This window comes from Peromyscus maniculatus, chromosome 21 (genome assembly GCF_049852395.1).
Source record: "Peromyscus maniculatus bairdii isolate BWxNUB_F1_BW_parent chromosome 21, HU_Pman_BW_mat_3.1, whole genome shotgun sequence".
NCBI lineage: Eukaryota > Metazoa > Chordata > Mammalia > Rodentia > Cricetidae > Peromyscus > Peromyscus maniculatus.
Genome location: NC_134872.1, coordinates 12,637,676 through 12,665,520, shown reverse-complemented (window position 1 = coordinate 12,665,520; position 27,845 = coordinate 12,637,676). Strand labels below are relative to the sequence as shown.

Below are 27,845 nucleotides of genomic sequence, written 5' to 3'. Positions count from 1 at the left end.
TTGTAAGAGCTAGTTAATGATAAGTCTGAGTTACAGGCCAAACAGTTTGTAATTGATATAAGCCTCTGTGAGTTTATCTGGGACTGAATGGCTGTGGGATTGGAAAAACTTCCAGCTACAGATGGCATCCTCCTCCATGACATGTGGTTCCACTGATATTCCTGAGGGGTGCTGGAGGACATTAAGTCTTTGCAGATGGTTGTGTCTCAACCTGAGTGCATGTCCTATGTGCATTTGAGTGCTTTTTGTTTTTGTTTTATTTTTGAGACAGGGTCTCACTATGCAGCTCTGGCTGGCCTGAAACTCGGAAAGTAGACCAGGCTTGCCTCAAACTCAGTGAGAGCCACTTGCCTCTGCCTCCTGAGTGTTGAGAGTAAAGGTGTGCACCCCATGCCTGGCATGAGGTGCCACCTGTATACACAGATTCACTGTACTTTCAGTAGTATACTTTATAACAAAATTTTACTCAACATCAAAACAATAAAAAATGTAAATTTATAGGTAATTTTGAGAAAGGTTATGAGGCAATAGGTAGTGTGTAATCCTATGTGTCTTAGTAAGGATTTTATTGTTGGGATGAGACACCATGACCACGGGAACTCTTATAAAGGAAACATTTACTTGAGGCTGGCTTACAGTTCTGAGGTTTAGTCCATTGTCAGCATGACAGGAAGCATGGTGGCAGGCAGGCAGACATGGTGCTGGACAGGTATCTGAGAGGTCTATATCTGGATCAGCCGGCAGCAGAAGAGAGAGTGACCCTAGGCCTCACTTGAGCATCTGAAACCTCAAAGTCCACCCCCAGTGACACACTTCCTCCAACAAGGCCACACCTGCTCCAACAAGGCCACACTTCCCAATAGGACCACTACGTATGGGCCTATGGGGGTCTATGGGAGTTTTTCACTCAAACCACCACACCGTACTTATGAGAAACAGTGTATCTGCATAGAGACAGGACATGGAACATCTGTTCATTAAAAAATATTTATTGAGCATGTACTGTGTCTCACATATAATTTACCCATACGATGTTACACGCTGCACTACCCGTGCGGAGCCCGTGGCACCCACTGCCACCACTGGTCCTTACACTGGGACACAGGGGTTCAGCTATCAAGAGCACAGCTCTGCAAGCCGCAGTCCACAGGTGGAGCAGCTGGGCGAGGACCTTGGGGACCACTGACACAACATGTGGACATCACAGTCGCAGACACACAGGCTAAAATGTGTGTCTGAGGAATCTACGACTACTCCCAGCTGGGAACACTGTCACGACTGGCAGGTGATGGGCACCATAGGATGAACACCTACATACACAGCCTACAAGAGAAACGCTAGGAGTGAGCCCATAGGCTTATCTGTGAAGGGCCCTGGTGTCACCTGCTAGGTGGGAAGGGGTTCAGCATGGGACAGGTGCGGATGGATGTCACAGCTGGTGGCCAGGTGCATCTGCTTCCACCAAGATGCATACCATGACCATGGCTCCCAAGCAGGGCTTAACTGTCACCTCCAGATTGGAAAGACTTTTTCCCCAACCTGTAAATTCAGAAGAAAAAAAAGAAGTCAATCGAATAATTCACCATAATTTAACACTGGATGGAATGACATTCTGAGCACACCCTTAAATGACAAACACTTTTAACACTGAATACAAAATCACCACAAAAGAAAACCATTTGATTGTTTTTCTTTTCTCTCCCACATTAACCCTGTATCCAAAAACAGAGCTCCAATTTCCAGTGGCCCTTGATACTTGAGGCCTGACACCCCACCCAACTCTGTACACCCCATGTCATTCCACGTGTGAAAACTTAGTCCTCCACACCTCACACATGTCTCTTCCAGGAAAAGTACAAGCAGCGGCCCCAGGCAGGTGCAGGACTCTGACCAGCTGTGCCATGCGAGCATTTGACACTTACCTTCTTAAACCTCCCACCTCCTATTACATGAGAGGAGAAACGTGATTTAGATTTTATAGACATCTAAAAATAGCACATTTGTCCTGTGTGAAGATTATAATGATACAAGACAGGCAGCGCCAACCATGGCAGGGGACGCCGATTTGTCACGGTTCTTAGTAACCACCAGAGTGGTCTCCCTGAGATCCAGCGCCTACAACGCATGATTTTACAAATAAATATCTTACTCTTTGAGATGTGGGGTCAAGTGTAGACGTGACAGCCCAGCTCAGAGAGACGGACATGTGCCTTCTCCACACCGGATTTCTTTGTAACACGACAGAACCCGTGACCACATCTCCTGTGTGGACTGGGACAGGGTCGTCCATCATAAACAAGGTCTGCTTCCAGTGTGTGGTGCTGTAAGAAAGGGACGGTCACCTATAAGCCTCACCTGGCAGCCCCAATGAGGTCCCCTGCGCTGACAGACTGTCCTGCCCAGGAACCCAGGAATATGGAGCTTAACCCCATGTTCAACAAGGCACAGTGCCGCCCTCCCACAGCTGACCCAAGTCTTTACGGGGTCTAAACCACCACACAAAGGGGCTGACACCCGGCTCCAGGTGCAGCAGAGAAGACAGTAGAGAGATAGCTCAGGATGCAGAAGGCGAGCAAGGTTCACCCTGGGTGGCCTGCTGGATGGAAGCACAGGGTCAAACGTCTGTATTGGCCCAGAGGACAGGAGTCCACTCTGTCACTGTGCCCTTTTCTAGGCTGCTGATGCCGGGCTGGGTCACCAGAGTTAATCAGCAGCACATACAACCAAGCCAGGCCAAACAATCATTTCTGGAAGAGATGCGTTTCATGGGAGCCAGTCAACTGTAACAGTACAGGCAGGCAGTCACGGGCTCCAGGGCGCTCACTTCTTTGCTTTGGTGCTCTATCTAGCTCTTGTGGTCTCGCGTCAGCCCATGAGCCAATAACATATAGCGCCCCAGCCAGTGCTGCTCTTCGGTTCTACTCGCTCCTCCAGTGTTCCTGTTCGTTCTCCCCACTCCCTGATCGGGGCCACGGGGGTGAGGGCAGGGCACACCCAACTGGTCCAACCTACCACCATTACAGAAGAGTAAGAGGCTGGACGGCATCAGGCCAGGCACAGCACTGATCCATGCTTGGGAGAAGAGGAGCTAGGAGAGGTCAGGGCAAAGCCCCAAGTCTACGACGCACTTGTACACTAGGGACACTTTTCAGTAAGTCTAATATTCTGACAGAGGATAACCAGAGCAGAGGCAAGAGTCACCCCACATGGCAGGCCAAGGGCACCTGGAACACAGTGAACTAACCTGTTTCCATCCACTCCTTATCCCCCTGCCCTACCCCACCTCCTCCCCCAGTCCCTCCAGGAGGGTCACTTACGGGTGCAGGGGACCTGTGCTGAGCACTTGCTGAGGCTGGCCCTCCTCTAGGCTCTGGAAGTGCACGCTGAACCAAGCTGTGAAGCCATGCAGGGTACCAGCTTTTTGAATGTCAAATCGCAGCTCACCACGCATGGTCTGCACCCAAACATAGGATAATATGTTGGTGCCATAGGCCAATGCCAGTCCCAACCCCAACCCTAACCTCAACCCAGCAAGCCACTCTGGATTGCGCAGATAATGTTACATAGCTTGGGTTCCACTGACCACATCCATCCCAAACTCCTACGCCCACACACTGGACCTAACTCTAACCATGGGAAATATGTCAAGAATCTTGTCATTGATAGTGGCTGTAAACAGCTGATAGAATTTGTTACTCAATTACTGTACTACAATAAATGGAATATAATTTGTATGGTTTTTAGGATGCCAAGAACACTAAATATAATGTAAAAATAACTAAAGACAATAAAGAGATTAAATACAAATATAAAACACTGAAAGACAAAGGCAAAACAGAACATATGAAGGAAAAATAGTATCAAATGAAGTATAATGGTTCATTTATTAATGTACCAGTCATCACTCAGACACCACCCCAAACACACACACACACACACACACACACACACACACACACACACACTCACACACACACACTTGCTGCATGTCAGTTGCTCACCTCCAGGTCGGAGATCTGCACAGTTCTCATGTCCAACTGCAATATAGTGCATGGTTCAGAGAGACAGTCTTCTGGCTTCAAGATATGATTAGACTTAGGCTTCGAAAAAAACTCTTTGATTGCCAAAGACCTGGGGGACGTTAAAGGAAAGGCTCAAGGCATTGGCAAGGACTCAGCCTAAATATACTGGGGGTAATAAATGCTCACTGAAGGCCCGGCCTGGAAGGTCACCCCCTGCTGGCAAAGCTCATGGCTGTCCAGCCTTTCTGAGCCTCACTAGTTGGCCCTCAGAGCCTGCCAGTCAATGCCTCTTCCTTATCACATCAAATATAGGGACCTGAACAGTCGGAAGCCAATCATGACTAGTCAGAGGACTCGCGTGCAGTGTGGCTACCTGTACCTCAGAATACTTTCTGTGGACCTCCTACTATGCAGAGAACTCAGCAGATATTCCAATCTCTAGCTATTCTCCCTGCACACTGGCGGGACTGGAGCAGGTGCTCATGCCTCAATCTCAGGACGAAAAAACAAAAAACAAAACAAATAAGAAACCCTGTGTGTTGTAGCTAAGGAAGTGCAGCAAGAGGCAAAGAGCAGGATCCACAGGTGCATGCACTTCTCCACATCAACACTCCTCTCACCCATGCTCGCCACCCACCACACCCGCACTGGCCCGCCACCCCCACCACACCCGCACTGGCCCGCCACCCCCACCACACCTGCACTGGCCCGCCACCCACCACACCTGCATTGGCCCGCCACCCCACACACACACCCGCACTGGCCCGCCACCCCCACCACACCCACACTGGCCCACTGTAATATCAGAATAGCACCTGTGGTGTTTTTAAATTATGCACAGCCGTAACTCCCTAAAACAGCAAACAAGCAAATCTTTTTAATAAAGATTACAGTTTTAATGGCTGGCGCCAAGGAGAAAGGAAAGATACTCCTCCAAAGGGCTAATCAATGAGGAATGTGAAGACTTGGTCCTCACCCCTTCTAACTCAGATCCTCCTTCATCATCCTAAGCTGTCTGCACTCTGCTTGCTTGGAGTCCTACTCATCTACCTGAGTCCTACTCATCGGCTTTTCTTCTTCTGGGGCAGCACTGTTTAGTTATTACAGTTCCACCATGGCTGTTTGCTTGTTTGTTTTTCTGAGACAGGGTCTAGACTTTGCTATGTAGACCAGGCTAGCCCCTAACTAACAGAGATCAGAGATCTGCCTGCCTCTGCCTCCAGGGTGCTAGGTGTGTGCCACCATGCCCAGCTCTCCACCATGGCTTTTAAAAGTCTTTACCTTCCGAAGATAGGTAAGGGGAATGCACTTCTCTCTGGGGCACTGGGTAGGTTAACATTGTTAAAATCTGTCAATTTACTTCTGTTATTCACTTTCCTAGACAGACACTGGGGACAGGGCTATTGGACCCCCTAACCAGTATCTACTGGACTCTGTCTTTCTCTTCTGGCTTCCTTGAGCAAAAGCACTATCAATTTTAACAACCAAAAGACTACACTTCTGCCAGCATCAGCCATCTGGACCTGTGGAGAAAACAACAGGAAGCTGAGAGCTGACTGGGCCAGCTAGAGCTACGGGTTCCATCCTGCAGCAGACTTGAAGCTAATACAAGCACAGATGAACGCTAAATGATCTGCGAACGTTTCTACCAGAGCTGGAGCAGGAACACTTCCCCTGGTTGGCTCACAGAGAGACAACCTGTGTTTAAAAGAAAATGGAGTAGTCTAAAACAGTGGTTCTCAACCTGTGGGTGGCAACCCCTTGGGGGTCCATTGACTCTTTCACAGGGGTTGCATTTCAGATCTCCTGCCTATCAGATATTTACATTACAATTCATAACAGTAGCAAAAGTACAGTTATGAAGTAGCAACAAAATAATTTTATGGTTGGGGGTCGCCACACATGAGGAACTGTATTAAAGGGTCACAGCGTTAGGAAGGTTGAGAACCACTGTTCTAAACAAACCTCAATGACTACATTGATTGGTGATAAGGGGTAGCATTGTGATTGGTTCAAACAAATGGTTGATTGGCCTAAACACTCTCCTGCACTTGACTTTGCTGGTGTGGATGCAGCATTAAAAGGCTGCATTTGAGTGGGTTTTTTTTTTTTTCTCTCTCTCTCTCTCTCTAGCTTTCAGTAACACAAACAAGCAACAGAGACAGCAGAGAGTGGCCAAGACAGTAGGGGGGTGGAGACAGCTGAGCGGCCAGCAGGCCAAACTGTGTGGGAAGCAAGGCAGCCAACCGCTCAAGAGCTGAGGAGACAGCCGTGGAAGAAGACACCAGACCCACAGAGGTGCTGGCAGGTGTCCCACCTCCCAAACATCCTCAACAGGCCTCCCCCCAGGGTATACAGCAGCCAGGCCCTCCAGGTGGTCCCGGCATCAGCCATGCTACACAAGGGGCCAGGGAGCAGAAGCAGCAGAGGGACAGTTGAAGTGCAGCCAGGACAGGAAGAGGCAGGGGGAGAAGGGAATCGGGAAAGAGAGTGGAAGGCTGAGAATAAAGAACGCTGTAAGGATCCACAGGAGAGAGGTTTCGGGCCCTGACCACCGGGAAAACGCCACTGACTATCAAGTCTTCCAAGGCTCCGGCTGAGAGCTGCAGCAATGGCTGCCGCCGCCGCCGAGCTCTAAGGGTCCCTATGCAGGAGGCCTGCGTGAGGACTACAAATAGGGGCACCACTTTCTGCTGCTTCCATCTGTCTCCTGTCACCATTCGCCGCTCCGAAACACCGAGGGAAAGGAAGCTGCCAGAGGCCGGCACCGGAAGAGCTCTCCCTCGCCTATCTACCCATGACTCCTGCCTGGGTGCAGCAAAAGAACTCTCAACCAGGTGGTTAATAGAATTTTACCATGTTTTTCCAGATGAACTGTAGAACCACAATATACAGGACCCTCTCTATTCCCTTTGGGATGTTGGATGAGGGAATAGTGACTCCATATATTAGTTAGGGAAGACATCATACTTTTATATTGCTTTTTCTATTATTTTGACCTTTTTTTTTTTTTTTTAAGTGCCTGCAGCACCGTGCTTTACCACCAGTACCCCACCCTCCAAAAGTGTGAGCAGAGGCCTGGGCTGATCTGGCCCTCCCTGAAGAAACAGGTAGTTTCTTGTACTTGGTAAAGGGGTTTTTCCCTGACCTTCTTCTTGTTCTCGAAGGGAAGGAACTAGACCCTTCTATCAGAGGCAGCTATAATAGGCCAAAGGCCTCATCAGGCAATCATCTGGATCAGCATCCAAGGCTCAAGTGCACTGGTGTCCACCTGGCAGGGAATTATCAACCATGTTGAGGCACTTCCATGAACAGCATGGGAAATCTGCTAAGGCTCATTACAAATTCAGAGCGCTCACTGGGAATTAGCATGTGTTTCAACATCCCACGCACCATTAAAGACTTCACCATTACAAATGAACTTCCTCTATTATATCTAGAAACTTAAGATTGTGAGACATGTCAATCCCATCTTTAAAGACACCTACGGTTATGAGGCAGGCACTGTATTACTTTTCTGTTGCTATGACAATACACCATGACCAAGCATGACTTGGAGCCAATTTGAGCTTATGGTTCCAGAGGAGTGGAGAGTCTGCCATGGTGGGGAAGCATGTGGCGTGCGTGGCAGACAGAGCAGGAAACTGGGAGCCCACATTTTCAAACGTAAGTGGAGGTGGAGCAAGGCTATAATCTTCCAAAGCCCATTCCCAATGAGACATATTCCTCTGATGAGACCACACCTCCTAAACCTCCCCAACTCCAGTGCTGCCAACTGGAGAGCAAGTGTGCAAATACCAGAGCCTGTGAGGGACATTTCTCATTCAAACAACCACATTCCACTCCTGGCCTCCATAGGCTCATGGCCATATCATAACACAAAACGCATGTAGTCCAACTTCGGAAGTCCTGGCAGTCTTTCAGTGTACCAATACTATTTGTAGGCCAAGTCCCTTCCGAGCCTCAACATAACCTCTCAATTGCAAACCCCTGCAAAATCAAAAAGCAACTACATGCTTCCAAAATAATGGCAAGGAATATCCATTACTGTTCCAAATGGGAAGAAAAGGAGCATGGTGAAGAAATACTGGACCAAAGCAACACCAGAACTCAGCAGGGCAAATGCCAAAACCCTGTCACTCCATGTCCATGTATGGGTAGTCCCCATGTCTGAGACTTGAACTTAAAAGGGATTAAATGGCTCCATCCCTCTAGTTTGCTGCCTGCAATATATATAAATATCTCAGGCTGGTTCCACTCCCTAAACGCAGCTCTCTCAGGCAGACATCTCACTGTTCTGGCACTTCCAACATCTTGGGGTCTCCCCTGCAATCCAAGCTTCACATTCACAGCTTCACGCAATGGCCTTCAAGGCCTTCATGTAGGGACTCCCCTGCCACCCACTGCCTGGCTTCAGTGGCTCTCTCAAACTGTGGAGGAAGAATCCACAACCTCTTCATTCTTGCATCCTTCATGCCTGTAAAGCCGGTAGATCTCATGGATGATGCTTTAGTTACTCTTCTATTGCCATGAAGAAACGCCATGACCAAGGCAATCATATAATTGGGGACTCGCCTACAGTTCCAGAAGGTTAGTCCATGATCATCACCGCAGGGAGCCTGGCAGCTGGTAGGCATGGCAATGGAGTGGTAGCTAACAGTTGACATCCTGGTCAGCAGGCAGCAGACAAAGAGAGGGTGAGACAATCTAGTGTGGGCTTCTGAGACCTCAAAACTTACCCCAATGACACACCTCCTTCAACAAGGCCACAGCCACTCCAACAAGGTCACAGCTCCTAGTCCTCTCCAAACAGTTCCACTAACTGGGGACCAAACATTCAAATATATGAGCCCATGGGGGCCGTTCTCATTTAAACCACCGAGGCAGCGATGCCAAGTTTAGCTGCCAGCTTGGGACTGGTCCTGGCTCCTGTGAATCACATTAGCAGCATGTTGTTCCCTCTAGGCAGAGGACCCTTGCAGCTGAGTATGATAGCCAAGCTGACCAGGAAAGAAGAACAGGATTATGGGGGAAACAGAGTCATTGCCAGCATGCTGTGACGAGCACATGCAATGGCGCCATTGCCCTTTCCTCTAGTAAACTGCTCAACTTTATGGGAAGTTACACCCTCCTACATACTCTGTGGGGGACGAGGGGGGTGCAGTCTCATTGTGTTGCTTTGGCGAGTAGCCTGGAACTTGCTATGTAGAGCAGGCTGGCCTCATACTCCTAAAGATCCACCTGTTTCCTGAGTGCTGAGACTAAAGGCATGCGCCACCACACCCGGCCTCTTTTCTCCTGTTCTTGCATTTAATGCATCTAATTATAACAGATAACACTGTGGGTAAGAAATCCCACATCTCCTAAGAAATCCTCCATCTATTCTAGGAAAAAGACCACCTCAGTCCACCCCACGGGTGGGCAATCCAGATACTAGAGGAGCCTGTTACTCTTGCCAGTTGGCTAAATCCATCCTCTACCCAGGAGGGTATACTTACTGCCCACTTTTATTTATGCATAGGCTAAAATAACCCTTGACTGCTCGCTTGCTCTGTGTCCTGATGTGAATCCCCCTCCAGGAATACAAGAACTGAGGTTGCGGCCAGAGCTGAGACCGGAGGGAAGGCAAGAGGCATAACTCCCCACCTATAACAGGTTCCCACACACACAACCATCTCAGGGGTCAGGAGGGTGCGCAAGGGAAGGCAAAGGAGACGGAAACAGGACAAATCTCAATGTTTCCGGGTCCATTCTGGGTCACTGGAGGATGCATAAGGTGCAACGTTCATGAAGGAGGAAAGACTGTCTCCCACAGATTAGCGAGACTGTCTCTCAGAAGCAGAGGTGGCACCCTCATCAACTGGCTGCCCACCCGGCTCCTCTCCTCTTGCCAGGAGCCTAGCTACACGGTGGTCAGCCCTGCACGCGGTCACGCACACCTACTTGAGCGCACTGAGGTTGAACTCGTAGGCGTTGTCCCAGAAGAGAACCTTGCTGTGGTAGTCTTTGTCCGCACTGCAGGGCACCAAGTGCAATGCGGCTGTGGTCGGCCAGATGACGCCATCTTCCTTTAACCAGGCATCCCGGGCGTAGAGGATGGACTCGATCATGAACTCAAACTGCACGGGAGGAAAGGACGTGGGCACATCACTGAGGGCTCACACCCCACAGCCAGGATGCTACACTGTGGAATTTCAGTTTTACCCCCAAAGTCTCTCAGTCAGGTCAGTGAACCACACTTGAGAAGTTGGGGTTTATTCCACACTCTCATGAATATGTTACATATGTATCACAGCCTGGGTTGGAATCATGTCACTTCCCACTGACCTGGGATTCAAGGGGAGCTAACAGTCAATAGAAATCCTTGTACTTGCCCCAGACCAGCACTGGGAGCCACGCCACTAGATTTTGAAGTGCCCCTCAGGGCTGCACGGCTCGACCTAACAAACAAAATGAGTTCGTCTGGAGTATTCCCAGCATTTTCACAACCCTCTGGTCAAGCACATAACCATGGTCACCTTAGGAAAACAGGTGTTTCAGCTTCTCCCACCCTACCTCACCCCCAGCCCTCAGGAAGTTCATCAAGGAAGCCTGTCATCTTTATGAATCTGTAGGACCAACACACACACACACACACACACACACACACACACACACACACACACACACGGCTTCCATTTGTACCTACACTCAATTCAAAGTCATGAATGAGAGTCAGGGCAGGGGCTGAACACTACAGCCAGAGGTCCCTCCACCTTCTGAAGTCACGGATGGGAAACAACAGAAGGCCTGGCTTTTCTTAGAAATTTCCTCAAGTTTTACAACAAAATAAAGACACACACACACACACACACACACACACACACACACACACACACATTTTACAACTTGACATATCCTGGCTTATTCACTTTAAAGAATTATACCAGTCTACATTACACCACTGAGCGGCACACAGTCTGACTCCTTAGAGATCCCCCCAATACTCCCTGAGGCGTGGCTGCTGCCCACAGCTGACAAACCCACTGGCCCCCTCCAGCCGCAACCTGGCTGCCCTGAGAAAAGCATTCTCCGTTCTCCACCCAAACTGTAAAAATGCCCCACCTCCTGCACAAGCTGACCCCAGCATGCCCTCCTCTCTCCAGTCAGCTGCAAGGCATGGCCTCCTCATCACATCCCATTGAAATCCCTGACTCCGCATACCCCTCATCAAGAAATCAACATTTCCTGGACCCTGACTGTACAGCAGGTTCCCAACATAGCCTCCATGCAGGTACATGAGACATAGTTTCCAGGTCTTTGGATCACGCATTGGTAGGGAACTGGGCTCCACGTCTCTGGACCTCTGAGATGCCTCCTCTCCCACCCCTGCCTCCCAAACCCAATGAAAGCTAGACTGCAGCAGGAACCTTCCTGCCACAGGCCTACTTTACCTTCTTCCTGCCCCCACACCTGAGGCAAGTGGTAAACAAGCATTTACTGGATTAACACGGATCTTAGGGTGAAGGCTGATGCCCATTTCATGGGTTAACAGCACCATCCATCTTTTTCTCCACCATCCTATGAATCTACAGATGTTTTTAATAGGTCAGCACACATCATAGACATCAAGTCTCCAAATACTACCATCTTCTGACAAAATAACTCCAACAGGCCCAAAGTCCAACGCCATCCCTCAATGCCTGCACCGTGAGCAGCGGGGCAGCACTCACCAACCACTCTCTATCCATGGGGATCTTGCTAGAGGCATAAATTACCGTCCAGAGATTAATTTTCTGAGCTTCAATACCAAGGCTAAATTTCAGGCTGAGATACAGCACAAAACGCCTTGGGTTTTACAAAGCCAAGCCCAGCAGGACAGGGCTAAACACATAACCACTGCTGATCCTGCCTAATATACAAGACGTAACAACACCGTAGCACTTGGCTGGTGGTGTGAGTGATGAGGGACCTGAACGATATGTGAACAGGTAACCAGGTCCGTCTAAGTCCTTCCATGAAGTCCTGGGGACATGACAGCCTCAGTGAGAGTCTCACAGACAGTGCCAGGGCTAGCCTACAGCAAATGGAGCCAGGAAGATGGAAACACTGGTGGCTGAGGAAACAGTCCTGGACTTCTGAAGAGTCCCCAGGAAAGAGCAGGTGATTCAGAGAGCCCAGAAGAGAGTCACATTCGTTTCGGACATAAGTCTCGTGGTGTTTGTGTGTTTGTTTTTGTTTTTAAGATTTCAGACACAGAGCCAATATCACTCAATAAATTAACACCACCTCACTTCAGAAAAGAAAAAAGAACAATTAATTATGATTTTTAAAGATTCCTCAGATGGGCCCAGCGTGCTAGGTCCAGAAGAAATGAGATGCCCACCACCCACAGACCACCACATGCCAGGTATTACCAGCAGGCAGGTCCCCATCCACTCAGACACCAGCACGTCCACCTTCTCGGGCAGCACCACATCTTCCACCTTCTGCTGGAACACAGTGATGGTGTCAGCAAAGCCGTTCTGCAGGACCAGCTGGCCTGTGTGCTGTGCCATCTCACTGGCCTCCACAGCATAGACCTGCGGCGGTAAGGGTGCCTGTCAGCACGTGTCCTGACCCCACACACAGGTACGTGACAGAGATGACAGAGAACGCTGCATGGGGAACGGAGGCCTAGGGTGCGCCAAGCCGTACAGCGTCCCTGTGGCCTGGACAGTACACTGGAAAGTGCAGCACTGCTGAGTCCTGCCTCCTGCCTGAGCCTCCTCCATGAAACGCAAACACAACTGCAGGCGGGCAGAAGCTCAGCTCCACCGGGTTGGTTCCCCCACACAATACATACACCCCGTGACCACCAAACAAGTGCCCAGAACAATAACGAACAGTGAGTATGTTAGAATCTATGGCCAGGGACAACCACATCTGGTGCTCAAGGGAGAACTGGAAGAGAATCTGGATGTTGCTCCCAGATTGGCAGTGTCTAGGTGCAGTCATCACTGCCCTGTAAACTGGCTTCTTGACCACCTTGTCAGGCTGTCATGAGGCCATAGCACAGCTCAGCTCAAATAGGCCCTAAAAGGTGGGAGAAAAAGGTCTACACCAGAGAGCCAAAGGCCTGGACTGGAACGGGTCCATCATAGTCATATGCACCCACCATTTTCTATAGTGAACTAAAGTAACATCTCGCAAGTGTCCCACTAACAGAATCACTGTCACTTCTGTTCTGTCTAGCTCCACTTACATTGCTCGTGGCCAGTACAGTATGTCACAGTCTCAGCCACAGATGGACCAGCTGCCTACTTCCCTCCCACAAGCCTAAATCGCACAGGTACATAAAGGCCAAAAACATCAAATCATCCTGAGAGCGAACCACATGCTGGCCGCCTGTCAAGCCCACCACCACGATGGCCCACAGCTGGGCACAGGTGGAGGCAGACAGACACACTTACTGCCTTGGGCCGTGCGTGGTGGGCACAGAAGAGGCTGATGATCCCAGTGCCACAGCCCACGTCCAGGATGACCTTGTCCTTCAGGGACTCCTTGTTCTGCAGGATGACACTGTGGTATTTCGTCGTGCGAGGCTGGTCAGCCAACATCTCCAGGTGAAGTTTCTAAAAACAACACATCAGGAGTCATTGCAAGGGCCAGGCAGTGGTGGCGCACGCCTTTAATCCCAGCACTCGGGAGACAGAGGCAGGTGGGTCTTTGTGTGTTCAAGGCCAGCCTGGGCTACAGAGTGAGTTCCAGGATAGCGAGGGCTGTTAAACAGAGAAACTCTGTTTCGAAAAAGAAAAGAAAAGAAAAGAAAAGAAAAGAAAAGAAAAGAAAAGAAAAGAAAAGAAAAGAAAAGAAAAGAAAGAGTCATTGCAAGGGCCTGGGCCTGAACCACAGATAAACAGGGACATGGCACACGCACCCACCCCTATTCCTAGAAGTATTAGCAACAAATGGGCTTTACAATTAAAACATCAAACATGCCAAGAGATAATAAAAAGTAACAATGGATAGAGAAAGGAAGCGAAGTTTCTGGAATTGTCCTGGATCAGAACAGAACCACCTCTCGGCCTCCAATGTACTCTTCCTCAAGTTAGTCAGACAAGCAGAAAATGAATGTAGACCACATAGAAGAGAAGAGCAAACATCCCCACACATAATTCCCAAGGCCAGAAGGACTTTGCATCCTCACCAGGTATCCATCAAGAGAAAACACTGGACATATTGCAGCAAAAATCTTTCCTAAAGCTTAGCACTTAATTCCTTGCAAGAACTAAAACAAAGTGGCGGGGGTCAACAATGCTCTGGCCCCCCCTACTACACTCTGAGGTGGGAAAACATCTGATCCCGAAGAAGCAGAGGAGGCCCCTTCGAAGGCTAGCTAGAACGGGGGCTGCAGGCAAGGCGGAGCCACTGCAGCACCCCCAGACTGTAAAACCAACCTTGAAGTACCACTGGAGGGGGACAAGCAGCAGGGGGAGCACAGAACTGGGGCTGCTGCCCCCCAGGGGTCACCCAGACAACGCCCAGGTGGCACCAACACAAGCAGTAGCCCCCACGGCTCCTCCCAATGGCATGACCATAAAATGAATACAAAGGGATGGAGCTCAGGCTATCCTCCATCAGGAAGATGTCTGCATGGATTCAAAAGCCAAAACCCATTCTCCTGCCTACAAGCAACTCGCTTTAAATATAAAGACCAAAAGATGGAGAATGTGACATCCTAAAATAAAGCAGGTGGAGCCGCAGTGGCGGCAATGACATCAGACAAGACACTTCAGGCTGAAGAATGTCCCAAGAAGACAGAGTTGATTCATCAAACGGGCATCGGATTCTAAATACTTTTAGAGACAATAACAGAACTTCAAAACGCACAGAACGACCAAAGGAAACAGAAGAGTATGTACAGCTGGAGATGCAGGGCCCTCCTTTCACCAGCTGGCTCAGATGGACAGGACAGCAGGCGGTCATGAAGACCGCCACCCAACAGTAACAATGAACCAAGTGTGTCCAGAGATGAACTTAGTAAGAAAGTATACACCTGTACAATAAGCGCCTTAAAACTCTGCCACACAAAACAAGACCTACACACCAAGAGAGGTGAGGTCAATATAAGAGCCATTGCTTCTTTTTAATTACGTGCCCACCTCCATGGTACCAGGTTTGCCATGGAGAAAAGCACAAAATGATAATAACTGCAAAGCCATAAATACCCAAGACTATAAGGAAAATGCAAAAGATGGGAGCTCGGACCTTACAGAGCTGTGTTGGTGGTTGGAGCTATGAAAAAGCATGAACAGGGAGTCCAGAAAGAGACCCCAGAAATGTGATGCGAGATAAACTCAGCACTGGTCCATAACTGGAGCTGGACACAGGTTATTTATAGGAAAAACTAAGGCAAAATACCTTATTCTTAACAACGGATGAATTGCATTAAGTACACACCGCTGCTGAAAGGGAATTGAGCAGCTGCTGTGGGCTGGGGCCCAAAGGCCAGAAGTGCCTTTGTCTCTTTTGGCACATACCTTTCCTAAAGGGACTAAAAGCTCTCTTGTTTTGTTTGTGTGTGGTGTGTGTGGGGGAGATTCATTTGTATTATTTTATGTGTATGGATGTTTTGTCTGCATGTATGTCTGTGCCTGGTACCCAAGGAGGCCAGAAGAAGGTGTCAGAGTCCCTGGAACTGAAATTACAGGTGGTTGTGAGCCACCATGTAGAGACTGAGAATCAAACCCGGGTCCTCTGGAAGAGCAGCCAGTGCTCTTGCCTGCTGAGCCATCTCTCCAGCCCATGGACGAAAAGCTTTAATCATATACATACACAGTGGTTTTAAGATTTAGCCTTGAAACATAGCATGTCTAGGCAAGCCCCCAATTAAATGCTTTCTTTCATGAGTTACCTCAGTCGTGGTGTCCCTTCACAGCAACAGAAAAGTGACTAAGGCCATAGTCTGGCTCTTCCTTTTTCCACTCAGCATCCAATCTGTAACACTCACCTTACAAGTGGCTAGTTTTTAACCTCATTTTAAGCAAGATTGCACCTTGGCCATGGGGTTACTGACCTTCACCGTGGGAATAAAAAGACTTTACATAGTATTGCTGGTGGCTGACTTATATAGTTTTTCTATTTCAGTTTTAAAGTGAAACTTTTTTTAAACACTGAGAGAAGGGAAGTTCAGAATTTCTTGCTCTAATAATTGTTTTAGCCAGAGTCAGAAGATGACAGTTCACAGGTCAATTAGGCCATCAAAAGAAAGGATTTTACCTTTTTTAATGTTTTTACTTTTAATGAAAAGAAAAATATATGGAGATATGTGAGAGGCACATGAATTTCAGATGTCTATGTCCATACGTAGTGTTCTGTCCATCCATAAGCGCTCACATCAAGTGTCATTCATACACAGCTGCATTCATTCCATGGTGACAGAGCCAAATGTTTTTTTTTTGTTTTTTTGGGGTTTTTTTTGGTTTTTCGAGACAGGGTTTCTCTGTGTAGCTTTGCGCCTTTTCCTGGAACTCACTTGGTAGCCCAGGCTGGCCTCGAACTCACAGAGATCCGCCCGCCTCTGCCTCCCGAGTGCTGGGATTAAAGGCGTGCGCCACCACCGCCCGGCACCAAATGTTTTAATAAGGCCCTGGTGCCTCTCAATGGACAGCAAGATCTGCATCTCTGCTCTAAACACTAGGAGGACCCACCAGCTCCACAGAGAATTTGGAAAGCAATACCAGAGTTCCATAGCTGTCAAAGTACTCCTCATCTTGCCAAGTGTCCTCCGGGTCATACTCCTCCACCTGTTTCCCAAGATGGTTGGCAGGGATGTAACCACAGCAGCCCGCACGCTCACCCCACCACCAATCAGCTGTGGTTTGTCTCAGGATGAGGATTTTTTCTCCTCTCAAAAAACTGAGCTGGAAAACAGTCACCGAGACAGACAACAGTTACAGTTGGAGAGGGAATCCAGTTGATTGGCATCTCACCAATAACCAGGTAATTGGGGACCCAATCACAATGACCTCAGTGATTACCGACAACCTACAAAAAAAACAATAGCAAGATAAAAATGTTGTATGGGGCCTCCACCAGAAAGAATACAGTTTAACCAACATTCTTTTCTTAACATGTACTCAGGGTGTGTGTGTGTGTGTGTGTGTGTGTGTGTGTGTGTGTGTGTGTGTGTGTGTGTGTGTGCGCGCGTGTGCGCTAGTTTTCCCTCTTCCAGGTAAGCTCCAGGGGCCCAGCTCAGGCTGTTAGCTTTGCAGCCAGCACCTTTACCCATTGAGCTATCTTGCCAGCCCTTACCTAACACTTTTAAAAATAAAGGCAGGCAGCTACCTGTGGCTGATTCAGTTAGGAGACTCCACAGATGTGCTCCTACGATTCAAGAACATACAATGGTTGATAGCCTTGCTCTCGTGTGACCAAGAAGGTTTTTTACCATGTTCCCTGCTGTGGGATGTCCTTCTGTACACTGTGAGTGTGTGTTGCTCATTGTTAATAATAAAGCTGAGTGGCCGATATCTGGGCAGGAAGAGATTGAGTGTGAGAGTCAGACTAGGAGAATTCTGGGAAGAGGAAGGGCAGAGTCAGAGTCACCAGCCAGATACAGAGGAAGCAAGATGAAAATGCCATACTAAGAAAAGGTACCAAGCCATGTGGCTATACATAGATAAGAATTATGGATTAATGTAAGTGTAAGAGCTAGTTAGAAATAAGCCTGAGCTACCAGCCAAGCATTGATAATTAATATAAGCCTCTGAGTAGTTATTCAGGAATTGGCAGGCAGGAGAGAGTCATCTGTTTACACTTCTCCATCCTTTCTGCAAGCATCTCTGTATCCTACTGGGGTGGTTTGTTATGCCAAGAAGTGAACAGTCATACACAGATCTCATTTAATTGTGGGAACATGAATTTCACCATGAAGTATGCTGAGATTCATAAGTCACGGTAAGGTGAGTAATGACAGATACCTGAGTCTCGTCGGTGGCAGTATAGTCTGCAATGGCCACGAACTCCTCTGGCTGCAGCTGGAGCTGCAACTGTCCCCCGTCCTGCAGGAGCTGCATCTCACAGCCATAATCCACAGGGTCTTCCTCCTGCCACCGCCAAAGAGAGACCCAAGTATGGGATTGTGAGCTTTGTTGTCTGTGTATGCCTTTCTCTCTCTATCACATGATTCGGGTTGTATCAAATCAAGAGTCATGTGATTCAAATCGTCTGAGTCACCCTCACCGGCACACTTGAGTGCTGTCACCTTCAGTCCACCTTTGTATCATAAGACGGGGTGACTTCCATCCTACTGAGAATGTCAACAGAAGCAGCAAGAAAGGGGAGCTGGTCTTTAGGTTGACTAGTTCTGCTCTCCAAGAGCGATACTCCATTAGGGAGGGTGATACCATTGCATGCTAGACACCAGGGACCTTTTCAGACCTACAGGCAACGACACTAGACAGACATAGAAAGAGCCTATGGAAGGTGCTGGAAACAAGTATAAACCTTCACCTCACCAACAAACAGCCCAGCTAAGACCCATGCTGCTGAAACGTAGGAAGTCTCTGTCCTGTGCCCAATAGTCACCTTCTATCATAATAAACATGCCTTAAAGACAAAGACTAGGGCTGGAAAGATGGCTCAGCAGTTAAGAGCACAGACTTCTCTTCCAGAGGTCCCAAGTTCAATTCTCAGCAACCACATGGAGGCTCACAACCATCCATAACTGTAGTCCCATGGGATCTGATGCCCTCTTCTGGTGTGCACACAAAATACCAATACACATAAGCAAAAAAAAAAAAAAAAAAAAAAAACCTAGAGAGAGTCTGAGACTGAAGGTGACAGGGTCTAAAACAAACATTGTAGCCTAATGATGTAACCTTGTCCCGATATGTATATTCTAGCCTAATCAAAGGAGTAATCTACTTAAGCAATGTATAAAAATACAAAACACAGAATAAAAGGCATCTTGTAACCTCATTCCATGTGAGAGATAACAATGAATACATTGCTATTTATCCTTCCTGATTCAGAAGCACCCAGCACCACGTCCCACATAGAACATGCTGAAATTAACACTACTGAGGCCATACACAATGTTTCCCATTGAAGCAGGCCTGGAAAATGGGAAATTAGGGAGATGTGGGAAGGAAAAGAAGCCCCTCACACCAAAATCTGGCTGAGAGTCAGAAACTTCAATACAGGACTGGGGAGATGGCTCAGTGGTTAAGAGCACTGGCTGCTCTTTCAAAGGATCCAAGTTCAATTCCCAGCACCCACATGATGGCTCACAACCATCTGTAACTCCAGCCCCAGGAGATCTGAGACCTTCTAGCCTCTGTAAACACTGCATGTATGTGGTACACGCATATTCATGTACATAAAACACCCATATACATGAAATAAAAATAAAGGAACTTTTTTAAAAAAGACAAAGTCACTTGAATACAACCAACAAAATCAAAACTACCTAGCAGATTAACAGATAATGTTTATCTTCTCAAATACCCCTCAAATGATGATGTTAAAAACAGCAAGCTATGCTTATTTGGGACCTGAATGTTCATGGCCTTTAAGTTAAACGATATCAGTACATTTCCATCAACCATAATTATAAACAGTGTGCCTCATAAAGCCACCTTATAGGGGGCTGGAAAGATGGCTCAGTGGTTAAGAGCACTGCCTCCTCTTCCAGAGGACCTGGGTTCAATTCTCAGCACCCACATGGCAGCTCACAACTGTCTATAACTCTTGTTCCAGGAGATCCGACACTCTTACACAGATGCATGTGCAAGCAAAACACCAATGTACATAAAATACAAATAAAAAAAATTGTTAAAAAATTTAAGAAGCCACCGTATGGTTCCAGTCACAAACAAAAACTCTTCTAAGAAAAATAATTTTTATACTCCTTAAACTTCCTCATAAATTATAGCCTTTAAACAATGTGACTCTAAAAGCCCAAATGATCACCTGCTCCTCTCTCAAAGTGCCAGTGCTTATTCTAAAATATGCACTTTCCCTTACGTGTGTTTAGTAAACTCACTCACTTTGTTTCACTCTGACTCATGCGGAAATTCTTTCCTGTATCAGTCAAGGATCTAGATTTACCTGTGTGGATGGACCTAATGACCTAATGGAGAACAAAACCGTCACATTTCTGGTAACTGTGTAATACTCCAACCTATGAATTATCAGAACTTACTTATCCAATCTCCTACATTTGAATATTCAGACTCCTTTCAGTTTCTTCTATCAATTTTTAATTTTCTTAAACACAAATCATCCTGCATGTACCTGAGGAATTCCTGAGAATAAATTCCAGAACTGTAAAACTGGTCAAGACCATCATTTTTCCTTGTCTTTTTTTTTTTTAAACATTATTATCACTCTGTACTTTTTTTTTTTAAGATTTTTTTATTTATTATGTATACAGCATGTATGACTGCAGGCCAGAAGAGGGCACCAGATCTCATTACAGATGGTTGTGAGCCACCATGTGGTTGCTGGGAATTGATCTTAGGACCTCTGGAAGAGCAGTCAGTGCTCCTAACCCCTGAGCCATCTCTCCAGCCCTCATTTTTCCTTGTTGTCTGGGTTTTTTTTTTTGTTGTTGTTGTTGTTGTTTGCTTCTTGTTATTTTGAGACAGGCGCTCACTGTGTAGACCAGGCTGGCCTGGAAATCACTGTGTAGAACAGGCTGGCCTCAAGTGTCTTCCTCTGCCTCCAATGTGCCAGGATTAGAGGTGTGTACCACCATACCCTGCCCAAGACTTTCACCACATCACCAAATGCTGCCAGGGCTATACAAAGACTCAGTGAGACTTGCTCCACCAAGCATAAGGATTCATTCCCCTCATTAACAATAGAAACCGACCACTTTATCTCTGCCAATTTGATGGGTGACAGTTAGCATTTTGCATTTCCACTCACCTACGTTAGTGTGGCCATTCATGACTTTCAATGCATTTATTGGCCATTTTAATTTTGCTAATTGCTATTTGTACTCCTGGCATTTCCCTATTGCAGCACCATGACTTGCCTTTGTCTAGTATGTTTTCTGCTGGCTTGCCCTCCACCCATCACATCACTCTTTCTAATAATCCCTATTAAATAACCCTTGGGACCTGCTCCAGGCTCAGTCACAAGTGCATGTGAGCCTCCTTCCCTTCATCCCTCCCTCCTTCCCACCTCTTCCCTCTTTTTCTCTCTCCTTCTATCCTTACCTCTCTCCTTTCCTTCTCTAAGTAGATTTTTACCCCTTTCAACATAGCTTTTTTTTGTGTGTGTGAATACCTTACATTCTCCCCACTTTTTTTTTTTTTTTTTTGCAGTTTACTTTTCCTATACAATGTCTTGTAGAAAACTCTAATGCTTTCATAAAATCCTGAATTCTGCTTGACTCTTTAGCCATCTTCTGATTTTTTTTTTTTCTTGGTATCATTTTCTACTACCACAAAAAAAAAAAAAAAAAAAAATGCCCAGCACTCGGGAGGCAGAGCCGGGTGGATCTCTGTGAGTTCGAGGCCAGCCTGGGCTACCAAGTGAGCTCCAGGAAAGGCGCAAAGCTACACAGAGAAACCCTGTCTCGAAAAACCAAAAAAAAAAAAAACAAAAAAAAAATGCCACAAAAAGTTTGTTCATGTATATCCTTTCCCTGGGGACAGACCACCAGGGTCAATGGGTAAACCTTTTTCAAGATGTCATACTCTTCCAATTGAGGGCCCACCATTGCCTACTTTGAGAAGTGGGGTGCCCTCTGCCTCAACACTTGGCAAACAGTCATCACCAATGTTTCAATTCATGCCAGAGACTGACGCAAAGGGATTCTCAGCTATTGACTTTCGATTCTTTTTCCATCACATTCTCAGGGCTTTTGTCTTCTGGCTTTTGTGTATATATTCTGATTGCTGCCTGAGTCTGATCTTCTATAAAATGTATACTGACTTATTCTATCCTTTAGAAATTTTGTTTCCCTATCAAACCCCCGTGAGATTGAATGAACTCCTTTTATAATACAGATCTTGGGGATCCTGAGCAAATGTTTTTCCAAATAGATTTCTCTTCTACTTACTTTGTTTAGAATTTGTAAACTCAAGAGTTAGGCCAAGAGCAAGAGAAATGGCCGCGTGAGCAAGACCTCTGGTAGACACATGAGGACCTGAGCTTGGAAACCAACAACCACATAAGAAGCCAGGTGTGGGCACAGGCACCTGGAACCCCAGACCTGCAGGGAGGGAAGAGGGCGGATCACTACGGCTTGCTGGCTGCCACCTAACCCCCCAGTTCAGTGACAGGCCTTGTCTTAAAGGAATAAGGCAGAGGACAATAGAGCACCACACCCAACATAACGGGCAGAAGACAAGGAAACACGGTCCTCAATGAGGAAGAATATACACGACCTTCAAAAATGAAGGCGAGAGCTAGGCATTGTGGTGGACAAATGTAATCCCAGCACTCGGGAGGCAGAGGCAGGCAGAGCTATGTGAACTCAAGGTCAGCCTGGTCTACATAGTGAGTTCCAGGCCCTGTGTGAGTCCCTGTGTCAAAGAAATTAAAGCAAAACATGTTTTCATTCAAACCAAGGTTGTCATAATGAATCACAATAAACTCACTCTGCTAACCACCAAAAGAGGCTGTTGAGGCTGAAGGGAATGAGCCTGCGTGGAAACCAAGAATGCAGGAAACCACCTCTCATACCTCACTACAAACCTTTTCTCAGTGTCACGCCAGAAGTGATCATCTCTTCTGGGGTTCACAGCACATGTGAACTAATGTATGTTACCCTGGATTGGAAACTGGAAAATACAACTAGCGTGTAAGTTTTGTATACTGTAAAGTAGAAAGTCTAGAATGGGTTAAGAATGTGCAGGGCAACTCTCTGGAGAATGACTACGGCAATATTTAAAAGGTATAGTTAGCAAACCAATAAATACAATACATAAAGTTATATCAATTGTCTTATTAACCCAAAATGATACAGAAATGGGAAAAAAATATAAATAAGAAATGTAACAAACAGAAAACAAATAGCTATATGATAAAATTAATTGTACCACTCATTACATTCAATGTTAACTAACTAAAATACTCCATAAGAAGGCAGACACTCAGACAGAGCAGGATCCCAGAAGCAGAGGCTGATGCAGAGACCATGGAGAGGAGCTGCTTAATGGCTTGCTTCCCATGGTTTGCTCAGCCAGCTTTTTTTCTCATATTTTTTTTTATTAAGAGGTTTTCTATTCATTTTACATACCAACCATAGATTCCCCTGTCCTCCGTCCTCCCACCCCCCGAGCCTTCCCCCCCAACCCATCCCCCATTCCCACCTCCTCCAAGGCAAGGTCTCCCATGAGGAGTCAGCAGAGCCTGGTACATTTAGTTGAGGCAGGTCCAAGCCCCTCCTCCCTGCACCAAGGCTGCACAAAGTGTCTCAGCATAGTCACTAGTTTCCAAAAAGCCGGCTCATGCACTAAGGACAGGTCCTGATCTCACTGCCTGGGGGCCCCCTAAACAGTCCAAGCTAAACAACTGTCCTGCTTATCCAGAGAGAGTAGTCCAGTCCATGGGGGCTCCTCAGCTATTGGTCCACAGTTCATGCGTTTCCACTAATTTGGCTAGTTGTCTCTGTACTTTTTCCAATCATGGTCTCGATATCTCTTGCTTATAGAATCCCTCTTCCATGGCCTATGCATCAGCCTCTGCTTCTGGGATCCTGCTCTGTTTGAGTTCCTGTCTTGACTTCCTTCAGTGATGAGCAAAAAAAATATTGAGAAAAAATTGCTATCGTTTAGTGATTTAGAGAAATTTTTATCAAATGAGTAAAAGTCATCTGTCAGTTACAAACGTATGGTAAAATAAAAAATGCCATGTCTATGTGAGATATTCAGAATTTTAAAAAAAAGGCAGACACTAAAAAAAAAAAGATGTCACAAACAACATAAAAAATGCCAGTCGCAGTAGTATTTACATGTAATCCCAGTGTTCAGGGCACAGGATTCCTGGAGTTCTCTGGAAGAAGCAGGCCAGGCTTAACCGTTGAGCTCCAGGCCAATGAGAAACCCTGCATCAAAGTGGTAGCTGGTATACCTGAGGATGACACCCAAGCTTGTCCCTCTGGCCTCCACACACACATATGTGCACACACACATATATGCATATATACACAGACACTCAAAAAAAGATTTATGATGAAAAACCATCTGACCTTATTGACAATGAAAGAATACTATACCAACTGCAGAATACATGGTCTTTGAAAGGGCATACACATCACTCATGAAAAACAGCTAGGCCCACAAAGCAGGCTGGAATAAATTTCAAATGCTACAATTACAGAGATTTGGGAGATTCTACTCCCAAATGTGGGGCCAGTAAGATGGCTCAGCAGATAAGGGGCTCCCCACACCAGTCAGACAACCTGAGTTCAACCCCCAGATCCTGTGAAAAGGTAGGAAGAATAAACTATTTGAAAGTTGTCCTCTGACCTGCACATATACACCACGGCATTTGTGTGCCCATACATGCATGTGCACAAATCAATAACAATAAAGATAAAATAATTCCCTAATATTTAGAAATCAAGTAAGATACTCCAATAGTCTAGAATTTCTAATTTCCATTGTGGCACATTAAGAATATTTTAACAATAATGAAAACACAGAACATCTAAATGGGTGAGGTTCAGATAAAGGAACGTTTCAAGGCAAAGTTCATCTTTCAAGCTCAAGATTAAGAAGTATTTAAAGTCAGTGATACAGCCTTCCACCTCAAGATGTCACAAAATGAGAAGACTGGATTCTAAAAGAAGAATAAAATAAAGATAAAAGCAGCAATCAAATAAAAAACAAAAGAGAAATTCAACAAAACTGACTCTTTAACAAGAGAAAACTGATTAGCTCTGATGTGTGTGGGGGGCGGGGGGGGGGGGGGGGACGGGACGACGACAAATTCTTCGCTAGGGGGCAGGATTGACAGGCTTGTCGCAATACCACTAAGACTCCCAAGTCACGGGGGCAGGTAGAAGAAGCCACTTCTAATCCACCCAACTGACCACAATTCAAGTATTATCTAGGACACCATCACGGGCTACTCAAGATCTGTGAACTTGTGGAGTCACCTGGAAACTCGGAGTATGTGGTCCTTCCACCCTCAAAGCTCCACAACGCTACCACTGGGAAGCTAGCCTGAAGCACCAGATATGGGGACAGGTCCTCACTGCAGCACCGTGGGGAGGTGAATGTGAACACATCTTGAGTGTCCAATGGAAGGGACATCAAGAGATGTAAACCCACTGCACCGTGGCAGGACCACAGCTGACCTACACAAACGTGGGATATACAGACAGAGCATGTGCAGGAGGCCCAGCAGCAGCAGCAGCAGGGCCCAAGTGCCAAAATGCTATGACGTAGATGCAGAAACAGCAATACCACCTACACAAGCCTGAGAAAACACAATTTGTTCAGGGATCCTTTGTTCTGATTGTTTTATTGATAAAGGTCCTCGGTGTTTATTTCTGGCTGGCCTGGGCACCCTTAGAAGTTCATAAAGGTACAGATGGTGCAGAAGCATACATAAAGCAGTTGTTTGCCTCTCGAAGTAGAAGGAACGGGTCTGGGTTTAACTACAGTGTTAATCTTACTTGTGTGTGTGCTCTGAGACAACTATGATGAAATGTTTTTTATCTCTGCGCAACACATACTCAATGTCTACAACATTATCTTGTAATTGTCTTAATATTTACATTTATCAAAAGATAAACTGGGCACTCATAATTAAAACATTTTGCGGCTGAAAAGGAAAAATGATTAACAAAATAAGCCAACTATAAATAAAATTCCTACACATAAAAATACCCAATACATACATACCCAATAGCTGGGCACAGAGACAACTTTAATTCCAGTATTCAAGAGCCAGAGGCAGGCATAACTCCGTGAGTTAAGATCATACCAGTTCCAGACCAGCCAGGGATACACAGTAAGACCTTGTCTCAATAAGCTAAGTAATTAAATAAATTAAAACCCAAGGAATGGAAAAATCATTAGAATAAAAGAAAATGCTGAAGCTGACATCACAGACATGAAAAATCTTTGATTTGCAAAAGCATTTTTATTTGAATATTCATTTTGTTAATTGTACATAATCAATATTCCTAAAAATTGAAGGAGACCTTTCCTCTGGTAACATGAATCAAACTGTATATGTACTCAAGGCAGAAAACAGCATGCAAACACGGATCTTCTGGAGTACTAAGCATTTTCCTGGTCCTATGCCTAAGACCAACTAAACACGGTATACACTGGAGGAGTGTGGTATTTGAGGCATCCTAAAAAGTTCCCTGAAGTGTTCATAACAGCACTCAGCATGGCACCTAGGGATTAGGCTCATCCCCCTGCCTCAGTGCTCTCTAAATTCAAGCATCCTCCTGTTGGCCACTACCTTGAGAGACAAGGAAAACTACATCACACCTGTAACTGGTACTCGCTTCTCTGGACACACATGGCTCTTACGTACCAGGACGGGGACGGCCTGGGACTCATTTCCGGGATGGTCACCTGGTGTCTCCATAGTTCAGTAAGATTCTGCCTCATAACTGCTGCTTTGTTATTGCATTTTCCCCTCCATGTCTACTTGAAAAAGAGAGAGAGAAACACAAAGTGATTGTTATACTTGATAATTAAATTCATTTCAGCTCTACAGTTCCATGTACGTGTAAAGAACAGCACAGAAATGGAGTTTATCATCACAATTCTTTAGAGCAATGGTTCTCAACCTTCCTAAGGCTGTGACCCTTTAATACAGTTAGTTCCTCGTGTTGTGGTGACCTCCAACCATAATTTATTTGTTAGTTCACAACTGTAATTTTGCTACTGTTATGAATCGTAATGTAAGTATCTGATCTGCAACCCTCAGATTGAGAACCGCTGCTTTAGGGGGTTTTAAAAATTAAAAAATTCAAATACTGTATGCTTCCTTCTTTAATCTGCTAGGCCTTAATTTTATTCCCTGGAAGCCTGTTTTTACTTACAATACATCACTATCGTTTTTTTTAAGGAACTCTCAACAGCTTAAACTCCAATTTAAATCCCTTGCCTAGTACTTGACCTGTTCCACTGGCAGCATTGAAATCTGCATGCCCAGACACCCTCCTACTCTTTAATTCTCCTTTTTCAGGGGCGGTGTCATCCTACTGGCTCTGGGATTAACTTCCATTTATATAAGCAATTCTTTGTTTAAATGCATGCCGTGCTTCTAGATCAGGACTTCATACTGCGTAATAATTACAATTACGAATACTTCACAATTACATCTTCAGTGAAAAGCTTGGTAACAGGATGAGGTGGGTGCCTAGAGGAAGGAAAACAATGAGTTGGAGGGTCCAGGCCAAGTAGATGAGGCAAAAGGTGTCTAGAGGCTTGGGGGGGGCGTGGCTCAGGAAGACAGAAGGTAGGTGGGCGTGGTCCTGGGAGGGCGTGGCTCTGGGAGCCAGTGGAGAGGCAATGGGGATGTGCGGAGTACCACCAAAGGAGAGGGGAGAGGAGGGCGCTGCTGAGAAGGGGTGAGGCTGGAATAGAACCTTCGAGAGGACACTCTCAGTCTCCACAAGGGGGCGGAGGCCTCAGGACCACAGATACACACATGCATGGCAGACCCTTTGCCGAGCACGTCCGGGCTCACCTGTGGTCCAGCTCTCTAAGCTGTCCATTAAGAAACCTACCTCGGCCGTGTTTCTCCGCTGAATTCGAGGCTACACCAGGGAGGAACGGCTGATGCCCACCCGAAGCCTGAGCCGCCGCCCTCGACCTGCGCAAGCGCGGAGGCGCTCAGGCTGGCCGAAGAGCACGCCCCGCCCAGGCC

At 46.6% G+C, this 27,845-nt stretch overlaps 1 protein-coding gene across 3 annotated transcripts; it reads right to left on the bottom strand.

Moving 5' to 3' along the window:
- Positions 1-969: 969 nt before the first annotated feature.
- On the bottom strand, positions 970-27,845 carry Prmt2 (protein arginine methyltransferase 2). Of its 3 annotated transcripts, none has more exons than XM_042265634.2 (11): positions 27,706-27,845; positions 26,502-26,614; positions 17,966-18,091; positions 16,724-16,906; positions 13,454-13,615; positions 12,419-12,583; positions 9,966-10,141; positions 4,002-4,131; positions 3,318-3,454; positions 2,150-2,321; positions 970-1,539 (listed from the first exon to the last, which is right to left on the bottom strand). In XM_042265634.2, exons 2-11 carry the CDS (start codon positions 26,553-26,555, stop codon positions 1,507-1,509), a joined length of 1,338 nt encoding a protein of 445 aa, XP_042121568.2. In that variant the 5' UTR covers positions 26,556-26,614; positions 27,706-27,845; the 3' UTR covers positions 970-1,506. The 3 variants fall into 3 exon arrangements, with proteins under 3 accessions (XP_042121568.2, XP_042121567.2, XP_076414734.1); XM_042265633.2 differs by having other exon boundaries at positions 26,502-26,617; positions 27,706-27,842; XM_076558619.1 differs by lacking the exon at positions 16,724-16,906.